The sequence below is a fragment of the Ovis canadensis genome, chromosome 21 (genome assembly GCF_042477335.2).
Source record: "Ovis canadensis isolate MfBH-ARS-UI-01 breed Bighorn chromosome 21, ARS-UI_OviCan_v2, whole genome shotgun sequence".
Lineage (NCBI taxonomy): Eukaryota > Metazoa > Chordata > Mammalia > Artiodactyla > Bovidae > Ovis > Ovis canadensis.
The window spans coordinates 59,296,707-59,318,105 of record NC_091265.1 but is presented as its reverse complement, the minus strand read 5'-3'; the positions used below and the strand labels follow the sequence as shown (position 1 = coordinate 59,318,105).

General features: G+C 56.2%; 1 protein-coding gene across 6 annotated transcripts; it reads left to right on the top strand.

The window, feature by feature from the left end:
- The first annotated feature begins 164 nt into the window (after window positions 1-164).
- Window positions 165-19,373, top strand: MAP4K2 (mitogen-activated protein kinase kinase kinase kinase 2). 6 transcript variants are annotated; one of them, XM_069565524.1, is made up of 33 exons: window positions 233-382; window positions 528-585; window positions 822-912; window positions 999-1,063; window positions 1,372-1,427; window positions 1,754-1,801; window positions 1,888-1,930; window positions 2,318-2,390; window positions 2,471-2,602; window positions 2,677-2,739; window positions 3,086-3,167; window positions 3,259-3,366; window positions 3,807-3,885; window positions 4,169-4,227; window positions 4,986-5,029; window positions 5,111-5,149; window positions 5,241-5,274; window positions 5,378-5,483; window positions 5,563-5,651; window positions 5,727-5,768; window positions 5,868-5,952; window positions 6,046-6,125; window positions 6,205-6,265; window positions 6,349-6,466; window positions 10,447-10,505; window positions 10,608-10,711; window positions 10,801-10,978; window positions 11,672-11,740; window positions 11,832-11,918; window positions 12,161-12,231; window positions 12,496-12,551; window positions 17,997-18,092; window positions 18,559-18,744. In XM_069565524.1, the coding sequence occupies exons 1-32, from the start codon at window positions 287-289 to the stop codon at window positions 18,064-18,066; spliced, it is 2,445 nt and encodes an 814-aa protein (XP_069421625.1). In that variant the 5' UTR covers window positions 233-286; the 3' UTR covers window positions 18,067-18,092; window positions 18,559-18,744. The 6 variants fall into 6 exon arrangements, with proteins under 6 accessions (XP_069421630.1, XP_069421629.1, XP_069421627.1 ...); XM_069565523.1 differs by having other exon boundaries at window positions 18,512-18,744; XM_069565525.1 differs by having other exon boundaries at window positions 17,997-18,097.
- Window positions 19,374-21,399: the final 2,026 nt, after the last annotated feature.

The window sequence follows — 21,399 nt, the reverse complement described above, 5'->3', positions numbered from 1 at the left end:
GAGCTCGAGGAACCAGTGGCTGAAGGAAGAGCCTCGGCGCCGCCCGCTCCTCCCGGGATTGGGGCTTCCCCTTGCTGCCGAGGGTCAGTCCCGCGGGCGCCTCCTCCCGGCCGGGCGGCGGGGCATCCCCGGCCTGGCCCCGCCCTGGGGCCCGGTCCCGCCCCCGCGGCCTCGGAGCCACCGGCTCCCGCCCCGGCGGTACTACCCCGCCCCGCCCGTCCCACCCCGCCCCGCCCCGCGCCGCCCCGCGCCGGCTCCGCAGCTCGCGCCTGCCCGGCGCCGGGCCATGGCGCTGCTGCAGAACGTGTCGCTGCAGGATCCGCGGGACCGCTTCGAGCTGCTGCAGCGCGTGGGGGCCGGGACCTATGGCGACGTCTACAAGGTGCGCCGGGCGGCGGCCCGGGCGGGAGAGCTGAGAGCTGGGTGCGCGCTCTGCGTCTTGCTGCCGGAGCTGGCCCCCGGCCCCGCCTCCTCCTCATCCCTCCTCACCCCCTCCTCATCCCTCCTCACCCCCTCCGCCCCTGCAGGCCCGCGACACGGTCACGTCCGAACTGGCCGCGGTCAAAATAGTCAAGCTAGACCCAGGTGAGGGCCGGGAGCCAGGGCCTCAGCGCTGGAGGGAGGGCAGAGCGCGGCGCAGGCGGGCGCGGTGTGAGGGGCGGAGAGTTGCCGTTTCCGAGGCCCCCCGCTGAGAGGCAGGCCCCAGGAGGTACTGTCGGCTGGCACCTGTCTGGCCTGAAGAGAGGAGGCACTCTGTGCCCATTTTGCAGATGGGGCACTGAGTTAAAGCGGCGCCCTTCATGATGCCCTGTGTTTCCCAGGGGACGACATCAGCTCCCTTCAGCAGGAAATCACCATCCTGCGCGAGTGCCGCCACCCCAATGTGGTGGCCTACATTGGCAGCTACCTCAGGTGAGGCTGCTTTATCCCCTTGCCCGCCCCCAGGCAGCCCCCATGTGGCACTGCCATGTGCCCACCCCAGCTCTGTGTCACCCCAGGAATGACCGGTTGTGGATCTGCATGGAGTTCTGCGGAGGGGGGTCCCTGCAGGAGATTTACCACGGTGAGGGCTAGGACTCCAGGCCCCAGAGGGCCACAGCCTTCTTCCCATCCCCCTACCCCAACACAGGGCAGGAGGAGAGCGCTGAGGCCCTGCACTTGGGCCCCTCTCCACTTCTTCACTGGCTGTGTGACCTTGAGAAAAATGCTGTCTTTCTCTGGGCTGTATATCCTACCCTATGTCAGGAAGGGATGTGGCCAACTCCCCTTTCGCCAGCAGTGCCTGCTGCTTTCCCTACACAGGGTGGAGCCTGGGTGGGTCAGCATATCCCCCCTAGCCCCCCAAGCCAGCCCTTACCCCTTCCATTGCAGCCACCGGGCCCCTGGAGGAGCGGCAGATTGCCTATGTCTGTCGAGAGGCACTGAAGGTAGCTGGGCCCGTAGGACTGCTCACACCCCTCATCCCCAGGAGCAGGGCAGGCAGCCCAGCAGGCCCCTGTGTGTGTTGGGGTGGGGTGGGGTGGGGTGGGTGGAGTCCCTCAGGCTGAGCTGCCTGAGGGGCTGTGGGTCCTGGCGGGGAAGGGGCCCCAGCCCTATTGCCGGAAGCAGCCCATTTCCCTTTTGGCTCAGTCACTTCCTGTTTGGGGAGAGGGGTGGAGGAAGCTGCTTGGGTGGGGGGCCCCAGGCCTGAGGGGGTTCAGGAGAGGGGAGATACAGGGGGTAGCTGCTCTCAGGGGCTCCTCTTTGTCCGCAGGGGCTCCACCACTTGCATTCTCAGGGGAAGATCCACAGAGACATCAAGGTAGGGGTCTGGCCAAGGGCATCGTGGGAGGGAGGAGGGAACTCTCGGTGGCACCAGACAGGATTCTCTCTCCTCCGTTCCCACAGGGAGCCAACCTTCTCCTCACCCTCCAGGGAGATGTCAAGCTGGGTCAGTACCCTGGGGACACCGTCAGGGCGAGGGTTCTGTGGGAGCTCCTGGAGTCTGGGAGCCTGCTTGTCCTCGAGCAAGTCGTTTTACCACTTGAGCCTTGGTTTCCCCATTTAGAACGTGGCACCGTTCTCCCTTCCTGCTGGAAAGTTGGATGTGGTTGGGTCTGTATGGAGTCTAACCTGGGACCGGGCACTGGGTCAGGGCTAGAAGGTGGTCGACCCCTCCCAGGAGGGAACCTGGCCTTGCCTTGTGCCTGTGGCTGCTGTAGCTGAGCCTGGGCCACCTGCTGTCTGAGCCCCGCCAGGTGCATCCTGAGCCTGTGCCCCGGCTGTGGGTGGGGAGTGGCAGCCTGAGGTGGGGTGAGAGCAGCTTTTCTCCCTGCAGCTGACTTCGGGGTGTCAGGCGAGCTGACAGCGTCTGTGGCCAAGAGGAGGTCTTTCATTGGGACTCCATACTGGTGAGGCTGCGCCTCTGGCTGAGGGGGTCGGGGTCGTGAGCGGAGGCCCCTGGCCATCTCATGTGTGACCTTGCCTGCAGGATGGCCCCAGAGGTGGCCGCCGTGGAGCGCAAAGGTGGCTACAATGAGTTGTGTGACGTCTGGGCCCTGGGCATCACCGCCATCGAGCTGGGGGAGCTGCAGCCGCCTCTCTTCCACCTGCATCCCATGAGGTCAGCAGAACACTTGCCCCTGGCCTGGCCCAAGAACCCTGTAACCCTTGACCTCTGACTTGTGGTCTCCACAGGGCCTTGATGCTCATGTCCAAGAGCAGCTTCCAGCCGCCAAAGCTGAGAGACAAGACTCGCTGGTAAGGGCCACATCGCCTGCTGGGCGCCCCCTTTCAGTCTGCCGGCTCCCCGGGTGCAGCCTTGAGGGTCTACCCTTCCTGAGCCTCCACAGACCATGTGCAGGAGTGGGGCCTGGGCCCTGTCTCTGCTCCGGGGACCCGTGTGGACAAGGAAGAAAGGCGGGTGGCTGATAATGGAGGCGCTGCCGTGTTGCAACAGCAGTGTTGCTCAGGCCAGCTGCCCGCGGCCTCAAACTGGCCCCTTCCTGGGCAGGCTCAGCAGAATCCTCTGGAGTGGGGACAGGATGCTCTGCCTGAGGGCTAACCTGGGCCGGGATTGGGGTGGGGGGGCTCTTGTACCCACTAGGACCCAGAATTTCCATCACTTCCTCAAGCTTGCCTTGACCAAGAATCCCAAGAAGAGACCGACAGCAGAGAAGCTTCTGCAGGTGGGAGGCAGGAGGGTGGAGCAGGGGGCCTGATGCTCAGAAGCAGGGACTGGAAGCCAGGAACCAAGCTGCGCCCCCCTCCATCCTCCAGCACCCCTTCACAACCCAGCAGCTGCCTCGGGCTCTCCTCACACAGCTGTTGGACAAGGCCAATGATCCCCACCTGGGAACCCCCTCTCCAGAAGACTGTGACCTGGAGGTAAGTGAGAGCCCCTGGGGACTGGGTCTTGGCCTGGTCTGGGGGTGAGGAGTACACAGGTGATACAGTCACGTCCCTTCAGCTCGTGTGTTTGCATCACAGGGAGCTTCGGTCTGGTTGAGCCCACCCGTTAGGAATCTTCCCTCAGCCAGTCTGCCTCCCTGTCGCCCACTCCAACAGGGGCTTGCCCTTGGCCCTGTGAAGTTAAGGGCTACCTTAACTGAAGGTGCTTAACTTAAGCCACCTTCTGTTCTCTCTGTGATCTTTGGCAAGTTCTCTCTGCTGGTTTTCTCACCTGTGAAAGGAAGGTGCGTTTAATCTCATGGTAATCTCAGAGTGTTATTGTGAATACAAACACGTCAGTGTGTATAAAGCACCTCAAGGAATGCCTAGTATGAGGTGAGTGTGGGCGTGTGCCCACTGTGTGTGTTCCCTTGTAGACTTATGACATATTTCCGGACACCATTCATTCCCGGGGGCAGCATGGCCCAGCCGAGAGGACCCCCTCAGAGATCCAGTGTGAGTCTGTTTTTGGGAGGGGGAGCTGTGGGTGGATTTGGGGGCTGTGTGTATGGATTTGGTGGGGGGCTGTGTGGATTGGGGGGCTATGTATGTGAATTTGGTGATGGAGGGCTGAGTGTGGACTTGGGGGGGCTTTGTGTTTGCCTGGGGGGGTTGAATGTATAGAGTTTGGAGAGGGCTATCTGTGTGGAGTTGGTGGAGGGCTGTGTGTGGAGTTGGTATGATTTTAGGGATCAGTCCTGAGTCTCTGGCCCCCTAACACCTGGATCTGGGCCCCCAGTTCACCAGGTGAAATTCGGCGCCCCACGCAGGAAGGAAACAGACCCACTGAATGAGCCGGTGAGGGGCTGGCTATGAGGGTGGTCCTCGGGGCAGGGCTAGGAGCTCTGCAGGCGGCTAAGCATCTCAAACCCAGGAGCCTTGACAGCTGCAGCAGCCTGGCCCTTGGGCCCGGGAGAGCCATTCTAACAGACCCGCACAGGGACTGGGAGGGCTGGGGCTCCTTCCTGGGGCAGATTGTTTTGGACAGTTGGTGGAGGGTGGCAGAGAGCGATCATGCCTTTCTAAGGTGTGGGCCTGGGACTTGCCTGGCGGTCCAGTGATTAGGCCTCCACGCTTCTGCTGCAGGGGGCGCGGGTTCCATCCCTGGTCGGGGAACTAAGATCCCAGGTGCTCCATGCAGCATGGCCAAAAAACACACATGGGCCTGTCACGCATTGGAGGACACCCCCCACCGCCACCCCCTTTGGCACGTTCCTCTCTGCCTCAGTCGCTGTGACTGCTGGGTTGTCTGACTCACCGTCTCTGCTCTCTCGCTGTCTCGTCATCAGCACCACTCTTCGCCCCCACAATCTCAGGCTCTCCATGCCTGTCTCTCTCACTCTCTCCTTCTCTCTCGCTCTTTGCGTTTGTCCCTCTTACACAGTTTCTTTGTCTTGTTGTCTCTCTCCTAATTCTCTTGCCTGTTACCATCTCACTTTCCATCTGTCTGTCTGTCTGCCTTCTCTCTCTCTTCCCCCATCTCTCCAGCGCCCTCTCACGTTGCCTGTCTGTCTCTCTGCCTCCCTCCCGGCCTTTCTGACTTGGTTTCCCCACAGTGGGAAGAGGAGTGGACGCTGCTGGGGAAGGAGGAGCTGAGCGGGTGAGTGAGGGGGAAGGAAGCTGCAGGGGGGCAGGAGCAGGAGGGCAGGCTGACCTCTGACCCCTCCCCATCCCTGCCCAGGAGCCTGCTGCAGTCAGTCCAGGAGGCCCTGGAGGAAAGGTGAGGGCCCAGAGCCCGGAGAGGGGTGGGGACCGGGCTCATGACCCCATCACACGTCACACCTCGTCTCCCTCCAATCTGTCCCCAACAGGAGCCTGACCATCCGGCCGGCCTTGGAACTCCAGGTTCAGAGTGGAGGGGAGCTGGGGGTGGGGGTGCTGCTGGCTGGGAGTAGGTTACAGGGTCACTTGCTAACAGCTGGGCTGGGTCCCCTGACCCTCCTGCCAGGAGCTGGACTCTCCAGATGACACCATAGGAACCATCAAGAGGGCCCCGTTCTTGGGGTCATCTCCCACTGAGCCTCCAGCAGAGGACCTTCACCCCAGCCTCCCAGGTGAGCCAACTGTGGGGGAGCAGGAGGCCAGGCCGGGGGTGGTCTGGGACTGGAATTCACGGCCGCTCTGTGCCTGCAGGAACCCCACCCCTGCCGCACCCAGGCCCCACCAGCCCTCCCCTGCTCCCCACCGCCTGGGCCACCATGAAGCACCGGGAAGATCCTGAGGTGAGGGGGTGCTGAAGGGGAGTGGGGGAGATGGGAGTCTGTGGGTAAGACCCTGACTCCTCTCTTCCCTCCCAGAGGTCATCCTGCCACGGGCTCCCCCCGACTCCCAAGGTGCACGTAAGTGTTTGTTTCATAGCTCCGCCTCCTGTCCGCCTGCTGTCCCACCGCCCCCCGCTGCCCCTTAACTTCCTCATCAGCCTCCTGCTTCCTCTCCAGATGGGCGCCTGCTTCTCCAAGGTCTTCAATGGCTGCCCCCTGCGGATCCATGCTGCTATCACCTGGATTCACCCTGTCACCCGGGGTAGGCAGGGCTAGGGAGGAGGAAGGAGACTGGGAATCCCTGGCTTGGGTCAGAGGATATAGCTGACCTCTGACCCCATGCCCCAACCTGCAGACCAGTTCCTGGTGGTGGGAGCCGAGGAAGGTATCTATACCCTCAACCTACACGAACTGCATGAGGATACACTGGAGAAGGTGAGGCCGGCTGGCAGGGGGGCCGGGGGCCCGGGGGCCGGGGGCTGACGCTGTCCACCTGTCGCTCTGTGGCCTCCAGCTGATTTCGCACCGCTGCGCCTGGCTCTACTGCGTGAACAACGTGCTACTGTCCCTCTCAGGTACCAGCTGGGACAGGCAGGGGGCAGGGCCAGCACCCTGCCCACCAACTCTGATCCCCACCCCCTCCCACCTCCCTCCGCAGGGAAATCCACGCACATCTGGGCCCACGACCTCCCAGGCCTGTTTGAGCAGCGGCGGCTACAGCAGCAGGTCCCCCTCTCCATCCCCACCAACCGCCTCACCCAGCGCATCATCCCCAGGTCAGCAACCCTGGCCCTGCGGGGATGGGAGCACCTGGGGGAGATGGAGGGACAGAGCCAGGCCTGGGACATGGCCTTTCCTGGTCCTGACACTGATGGGGTCTTAGTCACGTCACTTGGCCTCTCTCTGAGGCCCAGTTTCCTCGTTGGTCAGCCCCGCTGGTAGCTTTCCCTCCCGCTGCCCCCAGGCCTGTCGGGAGGGAAGGAGACAGTAGATGTGAATATGTCAGGCGAGCCCTTGGCACTGTGGTGGGTAGGCTGTGGGGCACATGTCTCCTGAGCACTGGGAAACACCAGTTCTTAGGTTGGGCTTAGGGACTAGTCCCATGAGTCCTTAACACTCAGCTCTGGGGTGAGCCAGAGCTGGGAGGGGTGGGGAGGCCTCAGAGAGGCTAGGTGAGTTTGTGGGAGTTGACAGCACATGGGGGTCTTCCAGGCAGATGCATTAGAGATCAGCCTTCCAGCGAGGGAGGAATATGTGTGAATTTTCCTAGGCGATCTGGGGAGGTAGAAGGTGTTTGGCCTGAGTAGGGGAGGGGGAGCAGCCCAAGGGGAAGCCGCATAGGTGGTAGAGCCGTGCCTTTGATGCCAGGCCGGGATCTGGGCTTTGCTGACTGGCAGTGGCACCAGGGGCATCTTAGTAGGATCCCTCTGTATATCAGTCAGGACTCTTCCTACTGGGGATGATTTCACTCACTGGCTTTAGCACAAAAGGGAATTTAAGGCCTCGGGTAGGAGTGGAGTCTGATGCTTCCCTGGTGGCTCACATAGTAAAGAAACCATCTGCAATTCAGGAGACCCAGTTTCGATCCCTGAGTTGGGAAGATCCCCTGGAGAAGGAAATGCAACCCACTCCAGTATTCTTGCCTGGAGAATCCCATGGACACAGGAGCCTGGTGGGCTGCAGTCCATGGGGTCACAGAGTCAGACAGGACTGCGCGGCCAAGCACTAACATTTAGCACTAACAGGAGTAGGGTCAGCTGCAGGCCCAGCTGGATCCAGGCTCCGGCAGCACCTTAAGGCGTCTTCCTGCATCTCCTGGCTCTGTTTTCCTCTTGTCACCTACATCCTCAAGCAGGCTTTCCTGTCCAGTGACAGCTACCTGCAGGTCCACCCAGTGATCCACTAGCTAATAAACCCGTGGAACTGGAACCTCTGTTTCCAAGTAATTCCCACCACAGGCTGGGGCCAATTCTCACGGGCCTAGCTAAGGGCCGTGCCCACTTCTGGGCTGGTCACTGCGGCCACGGGATGAGGAGCCAGAGGCCAGGCCTGGGTCATGCGCCCTCTCCTGGAGCTGGGGAGGAGAGAGGGGCTTGTCTGGGCAGATGGACATGGGAGCGCCTGCCGACGGCTGTGGTGACAGCGGGAAGGATGAATGGAGCAACAGGCCTGGAGAGGAGGCCAGTGTAGTGACCTGAGACGAGGGACCCGAGCAATATTTAGGAAGTAGGATTGACGGGATCTGGGGGCCAAGGAGAGTGCACATGAGTGGAAGGGAGGGACTGGGAGACCCCCGTGAGCAGACTTGAGGTATGTATATGAGGTGGTGTGTGCGTGCCAAGTCTCTTCAGTCGTGTCCGACTCTGTGTGACCCTATGGGCTGTAGCCTGCCAGGCTCCGCCCACAGGTGGTAGGGGCCCTCGTTCAGCTGTACAGCTCCTGGTATGTGCCAGGCAGCCTTCTGGGCGTGAGACCCTTCTGGGAACTAGAGACCCTTGTACTCCTCAGACTCTCTGTCAAGAGGGACAGACAACAGTGGGCATGAGGAAGGAGGCAGCCCAGTGGTGACCTGGAGGAGGGTCAGGAGACGGTGTTCTAAGGCTGGTCAGGAAGGACATCCCTGAGAGGGTGCTGTGTGAGCAAAGACTTGAGGGGGTGATGGAGTGAGTCCTGAGAATATCTGGGGGCTGGGGGGTGGGGGCTGGAGCCCAGAGGCCAGGCCTGCTTGTGTGAGGAACAGCAAGGAGTCAGGGGGTCCACATGGGGGCAGTGAGAAGGGGCTGACCTCTGGGGGCCCTGTCGCCACAGAGCGGCCTTTACCCCTGACTGAGTGTGCCCTGACTGAGGTTCTCACAGGTCAGTCTGGCTGCTGCGCTGGGAGGAGGCTGGAGGAGATACAGGCGGAAGCAGAGGCCTCTCAGGAGGCTGGTGCGACGTGATGGCGCCTTGGGACAGGGTAGCGGTGAAGGAGGACAGAGGCAGTCAGATTCCAGTTTTATTTTGAAAGCCAGACCAACAGGATTTCCTGACAGTTGGTGGATGGAAGAGAAAGAGAGGAGTCAAGGATGACTCCAGGGTTTTGGCCTTGGCAATGGAAGGATGAAGCTGTCATCAGCTGCGGGTGGGGCAGAATTCAATGGTGTCACGTGGAGTTTGAAATGTACAAGACAGGCCTTAGCTCTTGTTGGGGAGTGGGGGGTGGCCCTGAGATTTGAGCGGGTAGGTGGGCTGTGGGCTTAGACATTGCCATGACCAGGTGGGTGGTGGAAGCCAGTGGGGTGGGTGCGGGAGGATGGCCCGTGGCTACACCCACCGGGGAGATGAGGGGCCCAGGTCCTTTGTGCAGCAGGCTCGCTCGAGGACCACACTGGGAATCCAGTGGCCTTGGAGCTTCCTGACCTCAGTCTCAGGCCAACCTCTGCTTTGGCCTGGGACCTGCAGGAAACAGGTTCAATACAGCCCCATGTCACAGGCAGCTTTGGGTGTGTGTTTGCGAAGTCACGGTAGAGATCTCAAATTGTTGGAGAAAAAAACAAAAAAGTCTGTCTCTGTCCCATCTGAAGGCCAACTGGGAAGAGAGTGGAAGGAACAGGGGAGGGTGGAGCGAAGGCAGGGAGAGAGGTGCTGGCTTCCTCGGCAGGGCCCACGTCCCAGCAGAGGGTGCAGATGGGCCCTGGGTCACAGGGAGAGGTGGCCAGGCTACTGGCATGCTGCCTTGTCCCTCAGAGCAAGAAATGGGCTCGGAGCTTCCCCTGAGGGTTTGGGGGACAGCAAGTAACCAGAGCAAGGACCCTACTTCTCCCTCAGCACCAGAGGAAGCCACCCACCGGCTACCCCGTGTAATAGCCAGTGGAAACAGAAGAGGGCCCGACGATTGCCCTTTCTTGTGAGTCTTCGTCTCCCCTGGCCAGCTTGCCCGCCTGTGACATTTGGCACGTGGGGTGGGAACTGGCCCTGAGGGCTCTGGCTGAAGGAGAAGCTGGAGCCTGAATCAGCTCCCAGCCCTCCCACACCCTAATTTCTTCATTTTGGGCTTCCTTGGTGGCTTAGTGGTAAAGAACCTGCCTGCCAATGCAGGAGATGCAGGTTCGATCCCTGGGTTGGCAAGATCCCTTGGAGGAGGAAGTGGCAACCCACTCCATTAATCTTGCCTGGGAAATTCCATGGACAGAGAAGCCTGACCAGCTACAGTCCATGGGGTCGCAAAAGAGTTGGACACGACTTAGCAACTAAACAACAACAGTATTTGCATCCTTCCTTTCCTTAAAAAGATTTTCAGTGACTGAAAATAGGTGGGAAAGTATTAATAGGGGAAGAGAAAAGCTAGCCTTCTGTGAGGGCACCTGTTACGTGGGCTCTGTTGCAAGCCCTCTGCTGAGTTAACTCATACAAACCTCACTGTGACCCTGCAAGGTGGGTATCACGGTTGCACCCCCCCACCCCCCATCTGCAGAGGAGTCAGCTGAGGCACCGAGAGATCAAGTGCCTTGCCCCCCAGTCACGGTTAGAGAGAATTCTGTTAGCCAAACCCGGGGTCTGGATGTACAGGCTCCAGGCTGTCAATTTGGGTGCTGGAGCCACGGGCCCAGCATCACATCCCCTTCTGTTACTCGAGCAAGTGACTTGGCCTTCCAGAGCCTCAGTCTGCCACCTGTGAGGCAGGGAAGGTGTTAGAACCCATCCTTAGGGCTCTGTGGGGGGCGGGCCTTGCCCAGGATGGCGCCTGGGACACCTGCCCTGGTTGCTGTCCCCCCAGGCGCTTTGCCCTGTCCAACAAGATTCCTGACACCAAAGGCTGCCTGCAGTGTCGTGTGGGTAAGAGCTGGGGGCGGGTGGGACGAGGTGGGGGCGGAGCGGGGTGGGGCTAGCTGGGCGCAGGCGGGCACAGCCCGGGGCTCACCACCTCCTGTCCCTCAGTGCGGAACCCCCACACGGGCAGCACCTTCCTGCTGGCCGCGCTCCCCGCCAGCCTGCTCCTGCTGCAGTGGTACGAGCCGTTGCAGAAGTTCCTGCTGCTGAAGGTGCGGGGCCAGTGGGGGGACCCCCCTAGGCGGGTGGCAGGGGGGTCTGGGGAAGGAAATGAAGACCTGAGCGCCGCTGCTGCCCCCAGAACTTCTCCAGCCCCTTGCCCAGCCCAGCAGGGATGCTGGAGCCGCTGGTACTGGACGGGAAGGAGCTCCCGCAGGTGTGTGTGGGGGCCGAGGGCCCTGAGGGGCCCGGCTGCCGTGTCCTGTTTCACGTCCTACCGCTGGAGGCTGGCCTGACGCCCGACATCCTCATTCCACCCGGTAAGCTGGAGGGCCAGGCTCTGCGTGAATAAGTGTGTGTGTGTGCGTGTGGTATGTATACACAGAGAGTGCCCCACGGTTTACAGCTCCACGGAGACCTTGGGGATCCTGAGGCTCCCAGTCTCCTTTTAGCTGGGTCTCCCCATAGAAGATGTCACTAGACCAAAGGGCTCAGCAGCTAAGACAACCTGACCAACCCCGTGGGGGCTGCAGGGAAGGCAGGAGCCAGAGGCCTTCATTCTGAGCAAGGAAGCAGGATCCTGGGTGCTGGGGCAGCTCAGGGAGTAAAGGGAGTGGCGGTGGGTGAAGGAAGGGGAGGCGCCCGGACCGTACGGTGCCCAAACTCCCAGCCAGGGGTCTCATGGGATTTCACTCTTGATTCTCACAACGGCCCCCACATAGTGGTCACATAGTGACTGAGTCTTGAAGCCTGGCTCCCCTGACTCCCGGGTCCCTGCTCTCCCGCGGCTCCCTGGGGTTCAGCCCGGCTCCCTGTGAGCCTGCGGATGGGTCACTTTGGCGCCAAGCCTCAGTGCCCCAGCTGTGCAGTGAGATCCGGCATCATGACACCCCCCAGGATGCTCTTGTGGTGAAGACTGCCTAACGACCCGCCCCCCCGCCCCGTGTCTTCCTCTCGGAGCCAGAGCGGGGCTGGTGGCTCAGCCAGGCCTTGTCTCCCTTCCCTAACTGCAGAGGGGTTCCCGGGCTCGGCCCAGCAGGTGATCCAGGTGGACAGGGACACCGTCCTGGTCTGCTTTGACCGTGAGTATTCCTGGGGTCAGGCCCGGGATGTTGGAGGGGGTGGTGAGGGAGCCCCCCCACCATCAGCACCCCCCACCCCGCCCCTGTGCAGGCTGTGTGAGGATCGTCAACCTGCTGGGCGAGCCCACGGCCACGCTGGCGCCTGTGCTGACCTTTGACTTCCCCATTGAGACTGTGGGTGAGTGAACCGGACAGTGGGGGGTGGGGGTGGGTGCAAAAGATGCCAGCCTGGAGGGCATGATGTGGCCCTGGGGCTCGGGGCTGGCAGCAGAACAAGGAGGCAGGTCCCCCAGCCCCTCTTGAGAGCCATCCTGGCCACCTGCAGTCTGGTCTGCAACCCACACCTGGGCCCGGGGCGTCGCTGGGGGAACCAGTGGCCTTGGGCAGGCACGGGGCTGATGGTGGCCCGGCCCTTCCCAGTGTGCCTGCAGGACAGCGTGCTGGCCTTCTGGAGCCATGGGATGCAGGGCCGCAGCCTGGACACCAATGAGGTGAGGGGGTCCCAGGCACTGACCAGGCTGCCCTTGAGCAGTCTTTGGGTAGGTGAGGCAGGACCAAGGCTGCAGAGGGCCGGGAGGCCGGGGGCTGGGGGAGGAGCCTGAGCAAAGGTCCAAGGACAGTTTGGCCTGGTTGCCTCCCTTCTGATGTTCAAGTGCTAGATGAGAACTCTGCACCTGTGGGCCTCCCCACCCGGTGTTCCCCACCTTCAAGGAGAAGGTGCGCTGGGGTGGCCTCAGTGCCCCTTTTCTTCCCAGGTAACCCAGGAGATCACAGATGAGACGAGGATCTTCCGAGTGCTCGGCGCCCACAGGTAGGACACGGTGCCCGGCCTCCCCATCAGTCACCCCCCCGCCCCCACCCCCACAGATGGTGGTGCCATGCGCCTTCCCACCTTGCTCACCTCCATTCTCCCTCCCCTCCAGAGACATCATCCTTGAGAGCATTCCCACCGACAAGCCCGGGGCTCACAGCAACCTCTACATTCTCACAGGCCACCAGAGCAGTTACTGAGCAAGTCACCTAGCTGGCTTGGCCAGGGGCACCTCCGCCCGCCCCATGCGGCAGTTCTTTCAGGCAGGGGGGCCCCTCCAAGATCAGAGGAGCTCAGGCCCTGGTTCTGCTGGTCTGAAAGGGCAGAAATCCTGAGAAGAGTCTGGGGGCTCTGGGAAGGGAGGGGCCCGCAAGCCCGCACCTCTGCAATAACTGGACCAGAAGAAGCTGCTGTCATATCCCCCTCCCAAGTGGGCAGCTGGTCCCCAGAGCGCTGTGGCAGGGCCCTGGGCAGTTTGGGGGCAGCCTGGGGCTATCCATTCCATTTTGTTCCACTTTTCCTTTACGCTCATCCTGCCAAGAGCCTGCCCCTGCGCTCCATCCTGGGGAACATGGTATTTAAAAGAGAGACTATATTGGCATTAAAGCTGGTTTGATTTTATTCCACTGGGTCAGGGGATGGTGAGCCCACTGCCTCATCTCCCGCCACGTCTCCCTCCAGCGCATCTTTCTTGGCACCAGGGGCTGTGGATGAAACGTGGAAGGGGGGCCACCAGTTTTCTGGTGACTCTCTCACGGGGAGCCAGGCAGAGGTAAAGGGGAGGCCTCGGCCCCCTTGAGATCTCAGGGTCTCCGTGTTTTCCTGGGCTCCCCTGCTCAGGATGAGTCCCCTGCCTTGCAGTGTGAGGTTTCCTTTGTGGCCAAGGATTTACACTGATGGGGCGGGGGGAGGCGCTGAACAACGGATTCATCCGGAGGACCCCTGTCCCAGATGGGAGCCCACCAGGTACCCTGTGGAAGGGGCCAGAAGGGGCCAGCCCAAGGCTGCTCTACCCAGCCCCAGGGAGGCTGCAGCCTGTGGAGACAGCCTGTCACGACCTGCATCCCGCACCCAGGCCTGGGGCTGCCTCCCACCTACTGTCTGCTCTGTCAGGCTGGGATTACTAAACACGGGCATGCTCATCAAGCTAGACTCTGGGAAGATTAGCCTGTGTCCATTGAACAAGAGTTCCTGGGCTCCCAGAGGGATTCCCTACCCAGATGTGGGCCAGCCCCCAGTGAGGGCAGCTGTCCTCCTTGCTGGAGCCTGCATCTCGAGGGTACATCCATCCTCCTGTTGCTAGCTTTGGGCTTTCCGTGGTCATTCTCCCATGTGTCCCTCTTAGACAGTGCCGTACCCCCAGGCCAGGGAGCCCCAAGTGGTCCCAGGCACTGACCAGGCTGCCCTTGAGCAGAGTCTTTGGGTAGGTGAGGCAGGACCAAGGCTGCAGAGGGCCGGGAGGCCTGGGGCTGGGGGAGGAGCCTGAGCAAAGGTCCGAGGTCAGTTGGGCCCGGTCGCCTCCCTTCTGATGTTCAAATGCTAGATGAGAACTCTGCACCTGTGGGCCGTTGGCAAATATTTGATAAATGAATGAAGTGCTGAGTGGGTGGGTAGATGGCAGCCCAGTCCCTAGTGCTCCTGGCAGGGGACCCTGAGCCATTTTGTGTTCGTCACATTGTCCCCTTGTCCACCCTCCTGCAGAGCTTTGACTGCTCTCTTAGGGACAAGAGAGGGTTTCTCAACTGAAATGGGGGCTCAGATCAGGAGTGTTCTCCCTAAGACCCAGAGGAAGGTAAGAGGCACCTTCCAGGTTCTGAAGGTTTGTCTGCACCCACTTGGGGGGCATTTAATGGGCCAGGTGGAGGGGGTGACAGGAATATGATTCCTAACTTCCATTTTTCCAGATTTCTTGGCAGAGGTGCAGGATTGAGGAGTGCCAGGGTTGGGGAGGTGAGCTTCTGCTCAGTGGACATAGACCCTGACCCTTGACTCCCAGGTACCCTGGAGGACTTTCCGCCCACAAAGCAGCAGGCAGCAGACAGTGCCACCTTGTGGCAGCCCAGTCCCCCAGCACACTACAGCAGTTGGGGGGTGGTCAGACTGTCAAGTGTCAAAAGCAGGGGGCCAGGGAAAAGCAGGGACCTTTGATAAGATATTTGCTGCCAGCAAAGGCTGGCTACCAGCCAAAGAAGGGTCAAGAAGCCAGGGAATATGCACTGAAAGACCAAAATTGTTATTTTATCTGTGTGTTTTTTAATAGATAACCCTTGGCCATAGTACATAGATTTTTTTTTGGGGGGGGGAGCATAAAAAATGGCAACCCACTCCAGTATTCTTGCCTGGAGAATCGCATGGATGGAAGAGACTTGGTAGGCTTACAGTCCATGGGGTCACTAAGAGTCAGACATGACTGAGCGACTTCACTTTCACTTTTCACTTTCATTCATTGGAGAAGGAAATGGCAACCCACTCCAGTATTCTTGCCTGGAGAATCCCAGGGACAGAGGAGCCTGTTGGGCTGCCGTTTCTGGGGTCGCACAGAGTTGGACACGACTGACGCGACCTAGCAGCAGCAGCATACCACGTGGCCTGTGGAACTTACCCCCCGCTACCCCTGCCCCAGACCAGGGACCACTGAGTCTTAACCACTGGACGAGCAGGGAAGTCCCACAATTAAAAAAAAAAAAAAAAAAACTAGATAACAATGACAAGTCTCCTATCCAGGTCCCAGTTCCTTATGAACTCTCTGGAAGTACTCATGCGTGTTTAAGCAGTTCAGCATGCATTAGTCTTTCCCCTTTCTTAAACAGTGATATATTCCACACAATGTTCTACTCTTGCCCTTTAAAATCCATCCTGGAGAGCTGGAGAGAATTCCCTGGCAGTCCAGTGGTTAAAACTCTGTGCTTTCACTGCTCAGGGCCCAGGTTTGATCCCTGGTTGGGGAACTAAGATCCCACAAGCTGTGCAGTATGACCAAGAAAAAAAAAAATCTGTCCTGGAGAACTTTCCATGATCAATGCCTCCACCTTTGTTCTTTTATAGCTAATGATGTTCCATTGTATGGGTTTCTCATAACTAATGTGAATTAACCATAGTTAGATGCTACTGATGGAAATTTCAGTTGTTTCTGCTAGTGTGATATTACAAATTATGCAGCAATAAATACTCCTAAGCCAGGGCCACTTTGTACATACTCAAGTGCCCCATAGGATAAATTCCTGGAAGTGGCCTTGCTGGGTCAGAGCTGGCTTTGTCCTTGCAACATTGCCCTCCCTGGGCAGAAGCCTCTGGGATGGGTCAGATCAGCCTCTCTAAGCCATCCTGTGGGTAAGTGGAAGAGGCAAGTCACCCCAGGATGTTTGGGTAGCTGGCCCATACCCCGAGTCAAGTGAGGGTCAGGATGAGAGATAACAACCAGATCGGTGCTTCAGGACAGTGGGGTATTCTCTGTGCTCACAGTGGCATGTCCAGTGCCTGGTCACTGCTTGGTACACAGAAGGCTTTTTGAGTGAAGGAATGAACGTGATATTCTGACAAGGAGGCCCTGGAGTTGGGTCCCTGGACTGGGTGAGCTTGCTGGGCTGTATTTTCCCCAGGTAGACCATATCCTATATCGACCTGCAGGGTGTAGGGAGAATTGGAAGTATTGTAATACACATAATCCAACAAGACAGATGAATTATAGAGATGTAATATCAAGGGAAAGCAGCAAATTACATAAAATGACACAGCATGATGGCAAAAATAAGCAAAACTAAACCATCTGTTAAAGAATCCACCTGAAATGCAGATGTGAGTTTGATCCCTTGGTTGGGAAGATTCCCTGGAAGAGGGCATGGCAACCCACTCCAATATTATTTCCCGGAGAACCTCATGGACAGAGGAGCCTGGCGGGCTACAGTCCATAAGGTCACAAAAGAGCTGGACATGACCGGAGCAACTGAGCACACACACGCGATCAAACGCCTAGGAGGTCAGGGGAAGAAAAGCACAAAATTCAAGCGATGGTCCCTGTGAGGGGAGTGGGGCTGGGGTAAGGAAGGACCTCAGGAATTTACGAAAGTAACATCTTGGTTCTCAGGCTGGTTGAGGGGGTTCATGGATGTTCACTTTATAGCTCAGTTCCTAATGCACGTGAGGGCCCACATACTTTTTGTCTGTATCAAATCTATGTAAGGGACTTCCCCGTGGCCCAGTGGGCCCATGTTTCCACTGCAGGGGGCCTGAGTTCCACCCCTGGTCAGGGAATTAAGATCCCCCATGCCATGTCACAGACTTCCCTGGTAGCTCAACTGGTAAGGAATGCACTCGCAATGCAGGACACTCCAGTTCAATTCCTAGGTCAGGAAGACCCCCTGCAGAAGGGATTGGCTACCCACTCCACTATTCTTGGGCTTCCCTGGTGGCTCAGATAGTAAAGAATCTGCCTGCAATGCAGGAGACCTGGGTTCGATCCCTGGGTGGGGAAGATCTCCTGGAGGAGGGCATGACAACCCACTCCAGTATTCTTGCCCGGAAAATCCCCATGGACAGAGGAGCCCGGTGGGCTGCAGTGTGTGGGGTCGCAAAGAGTCGGACACGACTGAGCGACCAAGCACAGCACATGCCAGGTCAGAAATCCAGAAGAAAATTTAGAAAACATAAGTTTAAGTATTTTAAGGCAAGCACTCAAAAAACTCAGTGATGGCTTAGAAAACAAAACCAAGAAGTCAAGATAGTCCTCTCCTAGACGATGAAATCAAATGGATAATGAAACCAGGGTTCTGTGACAAACTCTGGGCAGGTCCCTCTCTCTCTAGCTGCCTTCTTCTGTTGCTTCTTTTCAAGCAGCTTTATTGAGGTATAATTGGCAATGAACCGCATATATTAAAAATGTACTGTTTGATGACTCTCACACACATATACCTGTGAAGCCATTATTGCAATCAAGATAAATGTTTCCATTGCCCCAAAAGCTTCCTCTGTAATCAGGCCCTCCTGTTCCTCCCTGCCTCCCCAGCCCCAAGTAACCAATGTTTTGTCACTAGGCATGAATTTGCATAGTTCAGAATTTATGTAAATAGAAACATATGGTATGTACTCTTTTTATTTGACTTCTTTCACTAAGCATCATTATTTTGAGATTTAACCATGTTGTTTCATATATTAATGGTCATTCCTTTTATTGCCAAGTAGTATTCCATTGGATGGATGTTCCACAGTTTGTTTAGCTAATTGCCTGTTGATACACATTTGGGCTGTTTCCAGCTTTGGACCATTTATTGCAAATAAAGTTGCTATGAACATTCACATACATGTCTGTGTGGATATAAACTTCCATTTCCCTTGGTTAAATGCTTTTGAGTGGAAGGGCTGGGTCATGTGGTATGTATTGTTTCACTTAAAAAAATGTTTTGTGTTCAATTCTGATTTTTTTTTTTAAATCTTGTTTCACTTTTTAAGAAAATGCCAAGCTGTTTTGCAAAGCTGTTGGACCATCTGCATTCCAACCAGCTGTGCAGGAGAGTTCTAGTTCCTCCAAGCCTTCCTTAACACTTGGTATTGTCCGTCTTGTTTAATTTTAGCCACTCAAATAGGTGTGTGGTAGTGTCTCACAGTGGTTTTAACTTGTATTTCCCTCATGACCGATGATGTTGAGCATCTTTTCCTATGTTTCTTTACCATATACAGACACATCTCAGAGAGAGTATGGGTTCAGTCCCATGTCACTGCAATAAAGGGAGTCCTGTGGATTTTTTGGTTTTAAAGAACATATGACAATTATGTTTATATTAGACCAAGTCTATTAAGTGTGTGACAGCATTATGTGTTTAATAAATGTACATACCTTAATTTAAAAATATTTTATTGCTAAAAATGCTAACCATCATCTGAACCTTCAGCAAATGATATCTTTTTGCTGGCTGAAGGTTTGAAATATTGTGAGAACTACCAACATGTGATGTTCCCTTCTTCAGGGGATCTTCCCTACCCCAGGCTTGAATCCAGGTCTCCCGCATTGCAGGTGGACTCTTTACCAGCCGAGCCACCGGAGAAGCCCTCAACGTGTAACAGAGAGATAAAAAGGAGGCAAATGCTTTTAGAAAAATGGCACCGATGGACTTGCCTGACACGGGGCTGCTACAAACCTTCAGTTTGTAAACACAATCTGCAAAGTACGACGTGCAATAAAGCGAGGTCTGCCAGTGTACACGTGTGTAGTGTGTTCAGTCACTCAACGGTGTCCCACTCTTTGCGGCCCCCTGGACTGTAGCCTGCCAGGCTCCTCTTTCCATGGGGTTCTCCAGGGAAGAAGCGTGGAGCAGGTTGCCATCTCCTTCTCCAGGGATCGTCCCGACCTGGGGATGGAACACGCATCTCCTCTGTCTCCTACGTTGGCAGGAGGATTCTTTACTACTCGTGTCACCTAGGAAGCCTGCTGGTATATTCTTTGGTAAAGTGTCTATTCAAATCTTCTCCTTTTAAAAATAGGGTTGTTGGACTTCCCTGGTGGCTCAGTGGATAAGAGTCCACCTGCCAATGAAGGGAACGCGGGTTCCATCCCTGGTCCAGGAAGATTCCACATGGTGCGGAGCAGCTAAGCCCTTATACCACAACTAATGAGCCTGTGTGCTGTGACCACTGACGCTCCTGCCCACAAGAGACGCCACTGCAGTAAGTCCAAGCGCTGCATCAAAGTGTAGTCCCCACCCGCCGTAACTAGCGAAAGCCGGCTCACGGCAATGAAGACCCAGCACAGCCACAAATAATGTTTTTTTAAATAGAGTTAAAATTCCAGCTTTGAGATACAAATGACATAAAACATATTGAAAGGTTAAAGGATACCGTGTGATGATTTGATACACATATACTGTGAAATGATAGTTAACACCACACAAGTTGTCTGTTTTCTTATTGCTGAGTTTTGAGAGTATGGATAAAAGTCCTTTACCAGATATGTGATTTGTACATAGCTATCTTGCTATTATTTCTAATTTGTACCCAACTCACAAATTCCAATACCTATCAACCCCTTGTTCAAATTCATACCTTTAATAGGAAGATGTAAATGTACATGGTTTTCCAGGAAAAAATTATGAAAAGTACTTGGTGCATCGGGTGTGCTCACTCGCTGGTAGACAGTCCTAATCTGGGCTATGAAATCATGTGTGAGGCTCTCCAAAGGCTGGACATGGTGGGGGAAGGGCGGGTCAGAAACATCTGTGGATTTGCTCCCTCCAGGCTCAACTAGCTCCACAATACTACCTCTCAATCTTGCCAGGGGCTTGGAGTTTCTGAACTATCAAATTCGAATGAAACGATGGAAAACGCCAGGGATTCGTAGGGTGTCAAAACTTCTTTTTGGCCGCACTGCTTCATATGCAGGATCTTAGACCCCTGACTAGGAGTCAAATCCGTGCCCCTGCAGTGGAAATGCCCTGGGCCACCACAGAAGTCCTAAAACTTACTCTTTACATTCTGACACCAGTTCTCTTACACAACTGGCTGTTCCATAGTTCAGTTTAGACATGAACTACCCTGAGTGGGTGAAGATCCCACAGGCTAAGGGGTTCAACCACAAGACCTGGGCCTCCAGGCTACCCATACCTCTGACCTTCGCTACAAATTTGGTAGTTCCCACAGCCCACTTCAGGTTCAGTAAGTTGCTAGAATGACAAAGAACTCCGGAAAGTGCAGTATATATGACTGCTGCATTATTTTAAAGGCTACATTTAAATGAAGAGCTAGCTAGAGATGCATTGGGCAGCAAGGTCTGGACAAGTCCTGAGGTCAGGAGCCTCACCCTGATGCGTGCAGTCAGGGTTAACCTGGAAGTTCTCCAAACTTCGTTTAGTTTTTATTGAGGCTTTATTACATAGGTGCGATTGAATAAATCACTGGTCACGTGATTGAGTGCAATCTCCAGCCTCTCCCTGCTGACACAGAGGTGGAGAGTAGGGCTGAAAATTGGTTGATTTTTCTGGTGACCAGCCACCATCCTGAAGCTCACTCAGGGACCTCAGGGCTGGCAGTGAGTCTCCTTGTTAGCATAAATCCAGCAACCGGTCCAAAGGGCCTCATTATGAATAATGAAAGACACTCCCAGCACTCAGGAAATCCCAAGGGTTTCTGAAGCTCTTTACCAGGATCTGGGGACAAAGACCAGATAGATGTGTTGCTGTTTTCATTACACTGCACCCTAGTTTAAAATCAGGAGGCATCTGTGTATAATTCTTGACCCCACAGCTCAAGAGATAGTCCATTAAAACCAACCACGTCCTCCGATCTCATTCAATCAGTGCAGTGCCCTGTACAGTAGCACTAATGTCCATATGCTACAGACGAAGAAGCTGAGATGCATAGACATTAAATGACTTCCCTAGTTTCCAGCTGGCGGGTGGCTGGCCTGGGTCTGTAGGACTCCAACTTGCCTCAAAACTGGGAAGTCTGTTCCATGGTCCTCAGCCAGAAAGCGGCATGGCCAACATTCTAATCCTGTTCTGCCAAATAGGAGTCTTGGACCGACAGACTACACTGGTAAGTTATGTGATGCTGGGGTAGTTACTTAACCTCACTGTGCCTGGGTTTTCTCATCTATAAGTAACAGATAATACCCATCTCTGAAGGTAGTTGTGAAGATGAAACTACAAGGGAAAGAAGTCAGAACAGATCAGGGAGTAGCCAATGTCCAAACTCTTTTAACTATTCATCTGTCCTTAGAACACTTATAAAAATTGATCATATACTTGACCACAAACGAAACTGTGTTTTTTAATTAAAGATTAGAGATTTTAAGACCATATTCTGAAGAATCTAAAAAAATGTAAATTAGTAAAAGGACAACCAAAATATTTTAACTTGGTAA